General features: G+C 50.9%; 1 protein-coding gene and 1 pseudogene across 1 annotated transcript; one reads left to right on the forward strand and one right to left on the reverse strand.

The window, feature by feature from the left end:
- Positions 1-2,173: 2,173 nt before the first annotated feature.
- Positions 2,174-3,771, reverse strand: LOC141953274 (feather keratin Cos1-2-like; annotated as a pseudogene).
- A 3,322-nt stretch (positions 3,772-7,093) lies between these two features.
- LOC141953379 (feather keratin Cos1-2-like) lies at positions 7,094-7,399 on the forward strand. Its single transcript, XM_074891918.1, has one exon. The coding sequence runs from the start codon at positions 7,094-7,096 to the stop codon at positions 7,397-7,399; it is 306 nt and encodes a 101-aa protein (XP_074748019.1).
- Positions 7,400-13,114: the final 5,715 nt, after the last annotated feature.

Genomic DNA, 13,114 nt, shown 5'->3' on the forward strand with positions numbered 1-13,114 from the left:
GCTCTGGAGTCCTCAGCACAGGAAAGACATGGTCCTGTTGGAACAGGTCCAGAGGAGGGACACAAAAATGATCAGAGGGATGGAACACCTCTCCTATGAAGAAAGGCTGAGAGCGTTGGCGTTGTTCATCCTGGAGAAAAGAAGGCTCCAGGGACACCTTACTGCAGCCTTTCAGTGCTTAAAGGAGGGCTATAAGAAAGGTGGGGACAAACTTTTTAGCTGGACCTATTGCAATAGGACAAAGGCTAATGGTTTTAAACTAAAAGAGAGTAGACTTAGACTAGATATAAGGAAGAAATTTTTTACAATGAGGGTGGTGAAACACTGGAACAGGTTGCCCAGAGAGCTGTTAGATGCCCCAAACCTGGAAACATTCAAGGTCAGGTTGGACGAGGCTCTGAGCAGCCTGATCTGGTTGAAGATGTCCCTGCCTATTGCAGGGGGTTTGAACTAGATGACCTTTCATGTTGGGTTTGTGTGTGTGTGGCAGAGGGATTTGGTAGTGGGGGAGGGTGCTACAGTAGTGGGGGAGGGGGCTACAGAGGTGGTCCCCATGAGAAGTCTCCAGGTTGGACCCCCCTCTGTCCAAGGCCAAGCCAATTAGAGACAGTGACTGCGCCTCTGTGATAACATAATTAAGAAGGGGAACCTAAGAGGAGGAGTGGGAGTTGTGAGGAGGAGTTGCGAGGAGGACACCTCTGCAAACACAGGGGTCAGTGTGGTCAGAAAGGAGGAGGAGGAGGGGGAAAGGTGTATGAGAACTGAGACTCCCCTGGAGCCTGTGGTGAGAGGGCAGGCTGTCCCCCTGCACCCATGGATGTCCACAGTGCAGCAGACACACACCTGCAGCCCGAGGAGGACCCCACACTGGAGCAGGTGGCTGCGCTCAAAGAAGACTGGGACTCTGAGGGAAGCCCACGCTGGAGCAATTCATCACTGGGAGGTCTACAACGCATGGAAGGGACCCATGCTGGAGCAGTTTGGGAAGAGCTGCAGCCCGTGGGAAGGATTCATGTTGGAGAAAGTTCTTGGAGGACTGTCTCCTATGAGAGGGACCCCATGCTGGAGCAGGGGAAGAGTGTGAGGAGTCCTGCCCCTGAGGAAGAAGAAGCGGCAGAAACAACACATGACAGACCGACTGTAACCCCACATCCTCTGCCCCCTGCACCACTGCAGGGAAGAAGGTAGAGAATCAGGAGCAAAGTTGAAAAGAGGAAGAAGGGAGGGGTGGGGGAAAAATGTTTTTAAGGTCTGGTTATACTTGTCACTGTCCTACTCTGTTTGTTAAATTAAGTGGTGGTGGTGCTTGAATTAAATTGATGCTCTTTTTCTTCCCCTATCAAGTCTGTCTTTTGTCTATGACCATATTGGGTAAGTCATCCCTCTCTGTCCTTGTCTCTATTCCCAAGCCCTTTGTTGTATTTTCTTCTCCCCATCCCTGAGGGGTAAGAAATGAGCAAGTGGCTGTCTGGTGCTCAGTTTCCTCTGGGCTCAAACCACAACATGTTTAAAGTTCCCTTCCAAACCAAACTATTCTATGATTCGATGATTAATTACATTCAAGAGGCAGTGCCTGAGAAAGAACTCACTGCAATGTGTCCCACTCTCCAACGCCTCTAGGAGTGATGAAGGGTCCCCCTGTGTCCCCACCTAATTCCATTCCAAAGCAATGGTTATCTTCATCAACAGTCAGTATGTGGATGGAAAGACCACCTAAGGGACACAGGCAGGGTTGCAGCAAGTTTTTAATGAGTCTAAAAAGGGAAATGAGGTCACTACAAGTGGAGGTCCCAGTGCAGGAAGGAGCAGGAGCAGTCAACAATCTGTTCCCTTTTTCTTCTGGCAGAGTTCCCACAGGGCATCTGTTGACCTGCCTGGTAAAGGGAGACAGGCTGGCAGGTCCCTCCAGGCTTGTTTCTGGAATCCTCACAGCAGGCTTTGAGGGTGACACAAGACAACAGAGAAAAGAGAGAAAAAGGGTAAGTGGAAGACAGGAAAGCTAGACATTGGCCACGTTTTCAGAGAGCCCAGGTTGGTCCCTTCAGGTCTGCCCTTGCAGGGCAAGCCAGAGATGGTCAGCTGCTCTTAAAACGATGGCATGAAGTTTAATCCTCTGTGCAGTATTATTCTGTCAGTTCCTGGGAAGCCTTATTCCAGGCTGTTACAAGCACCTTTAGCAGGGGGGGCATCTTCTGCCACAGTAGCGGCTGGTAATGCAGGAGAGGTCAAAGCCCCCAGAATTGATGGGCACTCCATCACAGCTGAGGATGCTGCCAACGGCAGCAGAGGTGGAGGAGCCCACAACGGTGTTCTGTGGGAAGGAGCTGAGGATGGGGCCAGGCAGGGTCACCACCACGGGGGAGGGCTGGATGGCAACGGTGGAGCTCTGGCACTGCCTGACACAGGGCTCATTGCAGCTGTTGGCCAGCGGGGTCGGGCCGCAGGGCCGGCAGCAGGGCTCACAGGGCTGGCACGGGTCGCAGCAGGACATGTCTTGGGACCAAGGTGCACCTGGGAGACAGGTCAGGGAGGAAGGAAAACATGGAGATACATGAGGAGCAGCTTGTCACTGCAGTATGAGGAAGCCAAAAACATGCTGTGTCGGGAGGTGGAGGCTGTGCAGAAATGTATGAGGGCTTTTTGGTCTTGTCCTGAAGGGTGCAAAAAGAGCCACCAGCTCCTATGTGGCTACTGTCTACCCCTGAGTCCAGATGTCTCCTCAGCACAGTCTTAGCTTCCCTCCATGCCTAACCTCCCCACTTCCCTCTCCCATGACAAACAGCCCCATGATCTGGCATAGAACAAAGCCGGTCTCAGCTAAGAGATCCATTGAGGTGAGATGTCCTTTGCGAGAAAGCAGAGAAGGAGAAGGGACCTCAGACTCACCTGGTTCTCAAGGAGAAGGAGGCAAGAGAAGTGGATGAGAGAGCGAGGAGCTGTGCTGGCTTTTATCCTGGACCTTTACTGCCCCAGGCTGACAGAGGCATCCCTTGTAGAGGTGGTTATTATCTGACAAGCTCATCCTGAATGCAAAACATCCCACCTAATGCTATGGGCTGTGTTTTGGCTTCCAGAATTGTTGTCTTTTCATTTCCTGCTTGATGCCAGGTACATTCCCCAGTGAAGGCACCATTTGTGTGACATCATGAGAGGCCCAAACATTTCTGGAGCAAAACACATCAGTGTGGGCAGAGGAATCGCCTTGCATTCTGGAGGAGTCCAGTTAAGGCAAGTTTTATCAGTCTGGGTCACTCCTTTAGGGGTCTTTGTAGCCCTGTTGCCAAGAAGTGGCTTGGCTCCTGGGTTTGAACATATCCCACCTAACAGTGCTCCCAGGGAAATTCTGCTTGCTGGTTTTGCCCGCTCCTGTTCTACACCAGGGAGGGGGCATGGGGGAAGATGTTGTGCAGGGCCTTTTTCAGATCTCAGAAAGAAAGGCCAGACAGCAAATGACATAATAAAATGCCTGTTTTAATAGGATAGAATAAAAAGAGGAATATAGATAGAGAGTAAACCTTACATCCCTTCCGATGTTGGGAACTCTGCATTTGTGCAGCATCAAATGGACCCAGGCAGATTTTTCCAAGGCACACTGCACAGATCCTGTCCAAGGAGAGCTTCTGCTTCCCTCCCATGCCATGGTGCCTTTTATTTTCTGTTTCAAAAAACCCAAAAAGTACATCTTCTCGAACACTGGAAGGTTATTTCTGTCATCACACCCACCAACGTGCAGCAGACATTCCAGCAGATTCCCTTGCAGCAGCTACTCATGCTATTACACAGGTCTCTCAAGCCTTTAGTGCAAAACCCAACAGAGCAGACATGTCTTGCCCAAGATCACTGACTCCTTGAATACAATATTTTCTTCAAAACTCCCCTCTGTGCAGTCCCCCAGACAACAACATTAGCACATTTAGGGCCTTGTCCTTCCCCAGAATGCTCCCCAGAATCCCTGCTGGGGTTATCCCCAGGGTGTCCCCGGTTGAGTGCAAAGTTGGTCATGCTTATGCACGTGTTCTCTGGTCTGCAACTGTCTGCATGCTGGATTTGTGCAAGTGTTTTTGGCTGCAGAATTTTGCATGATTCCATGACAGTGCACATGAGCATGTGTGTGCTTGTGTGTGCCTCATTACAAGGGAATGTGCTGCTCACAGCAGGGGCACTCTCCACTTCTCTGTCCATAAGCTCCACAAAGCAGCTAATCCGGGCATGTTAAGGATGAAAAAGTCATCAGGAGTAGCCAGTATGGCTTCACTAAGGGGAAGTCGTGCCTCATCAACTTGATAAGCTTCTGCAATGAAGTGACTGGTTTGGGAGATGAGGGGAGAGCAGTGGATCTTGTCTAGCTTGACTTTAGTAAGGCCTTTGATGGCGTTACCCATAAGATCCTCATAAAGAAACTCTTGATGTAAGTGCTAGATGAACAGACAGTAAGGTGGATTGAAAACTGTCTGAATGGCCAGGCCCAGAGGGTGGTGATCGGCGGTGTAAAGCTGAGATGGAGGCCAGTGACTAGTGGTGTACTCCATGGATCGATACTGGGTCCTGTTTAATATCGTGGACACATATTATCATGCACTTCCTGAACAACAGGAGTCTCCAGGGGCTTTACCACCTCTGTCTTGTTTCTTCTGGAAAAGCAGGAGCTATTTTCCCCCTTTTCTGATTGCTTTGTTTCTTGTGGGACAAGTACTTTTGATGAGTGGCCATATATCCCTTAGCTTTCTCATAGGCCACCAAACCTGGTTTCTGGAGAATGTCCCTCATTTCAGCAACCAAAGAGTGGACAATATCAGCCCTCATGTCTTCCCTGGGTAATGGCAGCACCTGTAGCTGCTTGAGCTAATTTGCAGGGACCAGATAAGTTTTTTCCACATAGTCCGTCCCTGCCTTACCAAACACCTCATGCTGAGCAAAGGATCGTGCTGCCATTCAGAGGGACCCCAACACACTGGAGAAATGGACTGACAGGAACCTCCTGCAGTTCAACAAGGGGAAGGGACAAGTCCTGCACCTGAGAAGGAAGAACCCCATGCATCAGCATGTGCTGGGAACCACTCAGCTGTAAAGCAGCTTTGCAGAAAAAGACCTGGCTTGTCCTGCTGGACACCAAGTTGACAATGAACCAACAATGTGCCCTTGCCTCAAAGAAGGCACAGCTCTGTTCTGAGCTGCACTGGGAGGAGTGTTGCCAGAAGGCCAAGGAAGATGATTGTTCCACTCTATTCAGCACTAGTGAGACCGCTTCTGGAGTACCGGTTCCAGTTCTAGACTCCCCAGTACAAAGGAGCTATGGAAGCACTGGAGAGAATCCAATGAAGAAGCATGAAAGTGATGAATGAACTGGAATGCTCCTCTATGAGGAGAGGCTGAGAGAGCTGAGACTGCTCAGCACAGAGAAGAGAGGGTTTGGCAGGGATTTTATGAACATATATAAATACCTGAAGGCAGGGTGTGGTGGGTTGACCCTGCTGGATGCCAGGTGCCCACCAAAGCTACTCTATCACTCCCCCTCCTCAGCTGGACAGCAGAGAGAAAATATAATGAAAGGCTTGTGGGTTGAGATAAGGACATGGAGAGATCACTGACCAATTACTGTCACAGGCAAAACAGACCCACTTGGGGAAATTAGTTTAATTTCTTACCAATCAAATCAGAGTTGGATGATGAGAAATAAAACCAAAACATCTTCCCCCCACCCCTCCCTTCTTCCTGGGCTCAACTTCGCTCCCGATTTTCTCTACCTCCTCCCCTGATGAGCAGTGCAGGCACATGGGGAATGGGGACTGCTGTCAGTTCATCACACATTGTCTCTCCCACTCTTTCCTCCTCACTCTCTTCCCCTGTTCCAGCATGGGGTCCCACACACAGGAGACAGTCCTTCTCCAACGTGAGCACTTCCCATGGGCTGCAGTTCTTCATAAACTGCTCCAGCGTGTATCCTTTCCACAGGGTGCAGTCCTTCAGGAACAGACTGCTCCAGCGTGGGTCCCCCATGGGGTGACAAGCCCTGACAGCAAACCTGCTTCAATATGGGCTCCTCTTTACAGGGTCACAGGCCCTGCCAAGGGCCTGCTCCAGCGAGGGCTTCCCATGAGGTCCCAGCCTCCTTCGGGCGCATCCACCTGCTCCAGTGCAGGGTCTTCCACAGGTGCAGGTGAATACCTGCTCCACCGTTAACTGCCATGGGCTGCAGGGGGACACCCTGACTCACCATGGTCTTCACCACAGGAATCTCTGCTCTGGCACCTGCAGCACCTCCTCCCCCTCCTTCTTCACTGACCCTGGTGTCTGCAGAGTAGTTTCACTCATATTCTCACTTCTCTCCCCCAGATGCTGTTCCACAGCAGTTTTTTTCTCCCTTCTTAAATATGTTATCTCAGAGGTGCTACCCCCATCACTGATTGGCTCAGCCTTGGCCAGCCGCAGGTCTGTCTTGGAGCCAGCTGACATTGGCTCTATCAGACATGGGGGAAAACTCTAGCAGCTACTCACAGAAGACACCCTAGTAACCCCCCAGTACCAAAACCTTGCCACGCAAACCCAATACAGATGGTGCAGAGAAAACAGAGCCAGGCTCTTCTCAGAGGTGCCTAGTGACAGGACCACAGATAGGCTGAAACACAGAAACTCTGTCTGAAACATCAGGAAACATTTTTTTACTGGTGAGGGTGACTGAGCACTGGCACATGTTGCACAGAGAGGTTGTGGATTCTCCCTTCTTGAAGATATTCAAAAGACATATGGACAGCTATGCGGAAGAGTATGAAACCCAGCAGTGCAACCCACCTGCCTGGGAAGCTGACCAGAAGTGAACACTGGAGCAAGTTACAAAGGCGGGAGGGAGGGGGGGGGGGGGGGGGGGGGGGGGGGCGGAGGAAGGGAAAGAGAAAGACATGGCACATCCTTACCCAGGAAAGCCCCTGAGTGACCAGTCAAGGGTTATAGGGCTGAGAGCATCTGGGCCCCTTCCTGTCAATGTGGCCATAGGCAACCCCAGCAGGTTGGACTTATGGCAGACTGCTCCTCATATGTGCCTGTGCTCTGCTTCCTGCCTGCCCTCTCTTCCTGGTGCACCTCCACCCTCAGAGACATGTCCTGCTACGACCAGTGCCTGCCATCCCGGCCCTGTGGCCCCACCCCACTGGCCAACAGCTGCAATGAGCCCTGTGTCAGGCAGTGCCAGAGCTCCACCGTTGCCATCCAGCCCTCCCCCGTGGTGGTGACCCTGCCTGGCCCCATCCTCAGCTCCTTCCCACAGAACACCGTTGTGGGCTCCTCCACCTCCGCTGCCGTTGGCAGCATCCTCAGCTGTGATGGAGTGCCCATCAACTCTGGGGGCTTTGACCTCTCCTGCATTACCAGCCACTACTGTGGCAGAAGGTGCCCCCCCTGCTAAAGTCACTGTTGACAACCAAGACAAGGATCCCAGGAACCCCAAAGCTGATGCTGGACTGAAGACAGAGCCATCGATTTCATAAAGGCAGAGCATCCAATGCTGTCCTTCCAAAGGAGGGCAGCCAGCAATCTCTGAAAACATGGCCAAAGTCTAACTTTCTTGCCTTCCACTCTCCCCATGTCTTTCTTGTTTTCCTTTCTTCTGGGCTGTAAGATTATCAAAGTCAGACTGGGGGACCTACTGACCCACCTCCCTCTGTGGGACAGGCAGATGGATGCCCTATGGGTGACAGACACAGACTTTTGGCAGCCGCCAGTGATCTCCCACCACCAGCAGCCTCCTCTAGAAGTGATCTTGTTTCCCACTGCAGAGTCATTAAACCTTTCTGCATCACAGTTTCTGCCTCCACGTAATCCTTTCTTGGTGTCATTGACTTGAGTTGCTGAGGAAGAATGGAATTGCCTTGGGTGGTGGGGGATAAGGTGGGGACACAAGCGGACCTTTCATCATTCCCAGAGGAAGGGGAGGATGGGACACATGGCAGTGTCTCTTGGAGCTGAGGAAGACATCCCTGGCTCTTCCACAGCCAGCAGCGATCAGGCTCTGCCTTCTGGCATCTGCTCAGACACAGGCCTTTGACCTCAGAGCATGTCCTGCAGGTGGGGAGCCCAACCACTGCTATCCTTCAGTGAGAAGCCCAGTGCTGCTGGAGGCTCTGAGAGCTTAGATGGTCACAAGACTGTGAAGAAGGGAATTCCTCATGGTTTGGATAGCACTGTGTTGGGAAAAGTAACTCCGAAAATGGCCCCAAAAGATGCAGGAGTGGGGACAGACTGAGAAAAAGCATTTACAACAGCCCCAGACCTTCTCCTCATCTTCCCACCTCCCCCCAGAATGAGAGAGCGTGGCCTGCACCCAAGGGCAAGGATAACAAGGGCAGGTCACCTATACATCCTCTACCCCCAAACATTCCCTGCACAGCCCAGCAGTTACACAGATGTGGTGATCTATAAAGCCAGGAAGGTATTTCAACTTTGCCCAAGTCCATATTCATCTATCACTTCAGCAGCTTTCTCCCTGCACTCATTCTCCATCCCACTTTCTGCAAGCTACCAAATGCTGATCCATGTGTCTGAACAGTCTGATATTGCAGGCTCAAGGTTCAGCCACTTCCTAGATGCAAGGCAAGAAAGGGATTTTCCCTTCTTGGGCTAATTTGGCCAAGAAATAAATCACAGAAGCAATCATGTCTCCTGTCAAGAGCTGTTTTCTCCAACAACAGCCACTGCTGGATGCTGAGGCAAGCCTAGGAGCAAGAGAAGCAGGTAGGATACTTCTGCTGAGTATCCATTCCTGTGTCTCAAGTCCCTGGGCCTGAACTTGGCTGAAGAAGTTACACTTACACATGTCCTGACAGCTTTCCTCCCTGGCACACAGGCTGGGGAGCTACAGATGGTGGGAAAGATGACCTTGCCCTCTGCTTTACAGACAGGCTCCATCCACCTCTTCAGGTGTCCACATGGAGAATCCCTGGCTGCTTGTGTTGTCCTGGGCTCCAAGACACCACCACTGAGGCAAGCATGCAATCTGGCCAGTTGGAAGTCCATCCAAGGAATGCCTGGAGAAAGGACCCTTTCACAGGTCAAGACAGGGGCCTCTGCCATTGTATAAACCATGTTTCCTCTCTGCTTCTGAAGCCTAAGAATGTGGACTTTGAACAGTTGAGTGAGCTACAAGAGCCATACAGGCTTCCCTGGTGTTTTGCTGATCAGGGATATCAATTAAACTCAGACACCAGAGTGAAAAGAGTAGGCGTATTTTACTAGAGATAACTAAATAATATAACAGAATAATACAGAAAAAGTACAGTAAGAAAAGACAGAACAGTGCACTTAAATAGGAAAATCCAGGGTAATGCATCAAATCATTACTACTTGAGAGAAAGAGAGAATAGTGATTAAGAAAGATCCATCACCACTTGCATACTTTACCATCATCCAGATCCGCAGTCGCTGGGGAGCCCCGGTTACAGCGAGGATTTGGAGAACCTTTCCCTGCAAGTGGGAAATCCTACGCGGTGCGTCCACCCGTAGGTGAGGCTTCCAAAGTCGCTGTGAGCGGGCCCAGCCTTATATACCTAAAAATCAGTAAGCCAGAATAGCTGGCACCTTTGTTTTAAGCGGAAATATCTGGTTTTCATCTCAGGTTAGGTTCCCCCCAGAGCCTGGCCAGGGCTTAAGGGAGAAGCTAAGGGAGTTTCCCTGTTTATCTAGTTAATTTATGAGCAAGGTCACAAGGCCAGACAGCTGTTTCTGTGGCCTTGTTATCTTGCTCACACATAAAGAAATATAAGGATACATTCAAGATAGACATGTTTTATGATGTTTTAGCTACATCTTCTATGCATATTTCACTAATGACTACACACAGACTTAGCAGTTTCAGTTCAGGGCCTGTTGCTCAGGCTTCAGTATTCCCACCTTTTACATCAGAATAGTTGGTTTGCTATAACTTAATATAATACCTGTTAGCACAATGGTTATCAGTTATAAAATGTAAGGATTCATCTATAGGTCAACTCTGGCTTGGGCTTATTGTCCAAGCCTTAGCACTTCACCTGGGGATCAGTTGAACAGAGGACTCTCCTCTCAGAGCCCGAAATGTATCTTTATAAAGGAGGTCCAAGCTTTCATCCTGTCTCTGGGATGTCACCTGCACACCAAAATGTTCTGCATTTGGTGTGGAGGGAAATCCTCTACAGAGCTTCATGGTCTGGAAAGTATGGAGAAAGCCTGAAGGTTTTGGTCACCTCTACAACATTTTCTTATGTCTGTGTTGACCTCAAAATCCTGACTCTGTGGGATGGTCTCCAAGCACTAGAAGAGACGCCCCAGGTGGAAATGATGGAGGAGCTTGGGAGAAGCCCGATGCTGATTCCGATGTCAAGGCTGGTGCTTAGCTGTTGGCAATGCTGATGTTAATGCTAGTGACAGGCAGTGGGAGAAGCACCCTGGGGTCCATGGTCAGGTGGGGCTGGGCAGGGCAAGGAGGCTGTAGGAGGCCTGGCCAAGGCTGTCATAGAATCATGGAAGCACTGAATCACAGAAGCATAGAATCATAAAATGGTTTAGTTTGGAAAGGACCTTGAAGGGTCAACTAGCACAATCCCCATGCCATGGGCACGGCCATCTCTCACCAGATCAACTTGCTCAAAGCCCTGTCCAACCTGACCTTGAAGAATTCCAATGATGGGGCATCCACAACTCTTCTGGATAACCTGTTCCAGTATCGCACACACCTTATTGAAAAAAATTTCTTCCTTACGTTCAAGCTAAATCTACCCTCTTTCAGTTTAAAATCATTACCCTTTTCCTGTCACTAGAGGCCTTGTTAAAATATCTCTCCATCTTTCTTTTAAGTCCCCTTTAAGTAACATTTCTTTGTCTGTTGAAGAGTTGGTATTTATCTTAAGGCAACGTCATCAGGCCACCTTCCTCTCTGGTGTCCCAGCCTCAGCATTTGCAGCTGCAGGGCATCTGGCTCACCCCAGACACAGCCCTTTGCTGCCATGGGAGCATGTCAGGGCAGCACCTCTCCCTGTGCTCAACTGGAACTGGTCCCAGACCTCCACAGCTGCCCCACGGCGATCACCAGGGATGGGCTGGATCTTGTCTGACTCTGGGATTGTTTTGACTTGTAAAGCGGGGAAGCCCTGCAGCTGCAGCAATAGGGATGGTCTCTAGCTTTGACTTTGTCTCTCATGACCAGACTTTGCCTGTGAACAGGCTGAATTTCCAAAAAAGACCCTGCAGCTTGGACACCAATACACCTTCTCTCTTTCCTGTAATGAGAACACAATCGATTGAACTGCTTCTGCTCAACCCACAAAAGCCCAAAAGCTCTCTGCTGTCATTAAATCCACCAGCGATGGCCGGTGTCTGATTTCCCTTCTGAGCACTGGGCTTCCAAGGACTTGCCTGGAGTTGTCAGGGGCACAGAGGCAGAGAGCTGCCTGGTGGAGTCCTGGTTCTCAGAGTGTGGGGAGAGGCTGTGCTTCCTCATGTGCATATGCACCTGCCTGTGCCTGAGGGGGCATTTGTGCCTGTGTGTTTGCCCTTGGGTGTGCATTTGCAAATACACATATGAGAGTGAGTGGGAGGACCCCAGCCACAGCAGCTGGATGTGCCCTGAAGGAAGCTGTGACCACATGAGAGCCCGCACTGGAGCAGGCTCCTAGCAGGGCCTGTGGCCCTGTGGAGAGGACCCCACGCTGGAGCAGGATTTCTGGCAGAACCTGTGGCTCCGCAGGGGAGCCTCACTGGAGCAGTCTGTTCCTGAACGACTGCACCCTGTGGAAACCACCCACGCTGGAGCAGTTCATGAAGAACTGCAGCCCATGGGAGGACCTGTGTTGGAGAGGTCCCTGAAGAACTGTCTGCCATGGGGGGTACCCCACGCTGGAGGCGGGGAAGAGTGTGAGGAGGAAGGAGCAGCAGGGACAATGTGCTATGAACTGACCACACCCCCCATTCCCTGTTCCTCTGTGCCACTTGGGGGGAGGAAGAGGGGAAACTGGGAGTGAGGTTGAGCCTGAGAAGAAGGGCGGGGTGGGGGGAAGGTGGTTTTAGATTTGTTCCTATTGCTCATTATCCTATTATGATTTGATTGGCAACAAATTAAATTAATTTACCTAACTTGAGTCCATTTTGCCTGTGATGGTAATGGCTGAGTGATCTCCGTGTCCTTATCTCAACCCACGAGCATTTTGTTTTCTTTTCCCCCCATGTCAGCTTGGTGGGCACCTGACCACCAGCCAAGGTCAGCCCAGCCCCAACAGGCCAGGATGGTCCTGGCCCAGCATCACAGTAGAAACGGCCAACAAACTCCTTGGTGCAGAAAGGCTGATGCAGGAGCAGAGTCACCTGGGAGTAGTTGAGCACAAAGCCCACTGCCCACGCTGCCAGCGCTGGCAGGATGTAGACTTTCTTCATCATGATGGTGTTTTTCACCAAGCACTTTGCATATGGTGACATAATGATAGAAGGACGTGGCTGAGGGGATCAGGAATGTACCCAGGAAGAAGTGGGAAAATGAAAGCAGGAAACACAAATGCTAATTCTGGTGACAAGGAATGTCTCCAGCATCTATGGGACAATGGTGGTGGCACAGCAGATCTCCAAGTAGGAAAGCCTGCCAAGGGGGAAACACATCAGCAGACTCGAGGGCTGCTCACTCCCCACAGGGATAAGGATGAGGCTATTCCCACTAAGATGAAGAGGAAAATGGAGAAGAGAAAGACAAACAGGGCCAGGTGCCCCCTGGAGAGGTCACCCTGCTTGATTGTGTTGGTGTTTCCTTTGGGGCAACATACTGCCCTGTTTGGAAGAGCTACCCAGGCAAGAGGGAGGAACAAAAGGTGTGTTCAGGTCAATCCTTTGTTTCTGTTGGTGTGAGAGGAATAAAATCAACCACTGCTGCAAGGCAAGGTAAGCAGCTTACCCCAGATGAAGTTCTGGCCCTGCCAGGGTGGAGAAGCAGGTGGTAGACCACAGTAAAGAGAACTTGGCAGAGCTCGGACGAACGTTTCTGCTTTGTTGGAATGAGCCTTTGCCATGTACTGTTGGCGGTACTAACAGCCTTGTGGGAGCCCTTGGTGCATGTGCCCGGGAAGGGCAAAAGCTCTGGGACTCTGTCCCCTGGGCGAGGCATTTCTGA

The sequence above is a fragment of the Strix uralensis genome, chromosome 22, assembly GCF_047716275.1.
Source record: "Strix uralensis isolate ZFMK-TIS-50842 chromosome 22, bStrUra1, whole genome shotgun sequence".
Taxonomy (NCBI): Eukaryota; Metazoa; Chordata; class Aves; order Strigiformes; family Strigidae; genus Strix; species Strix uralensis.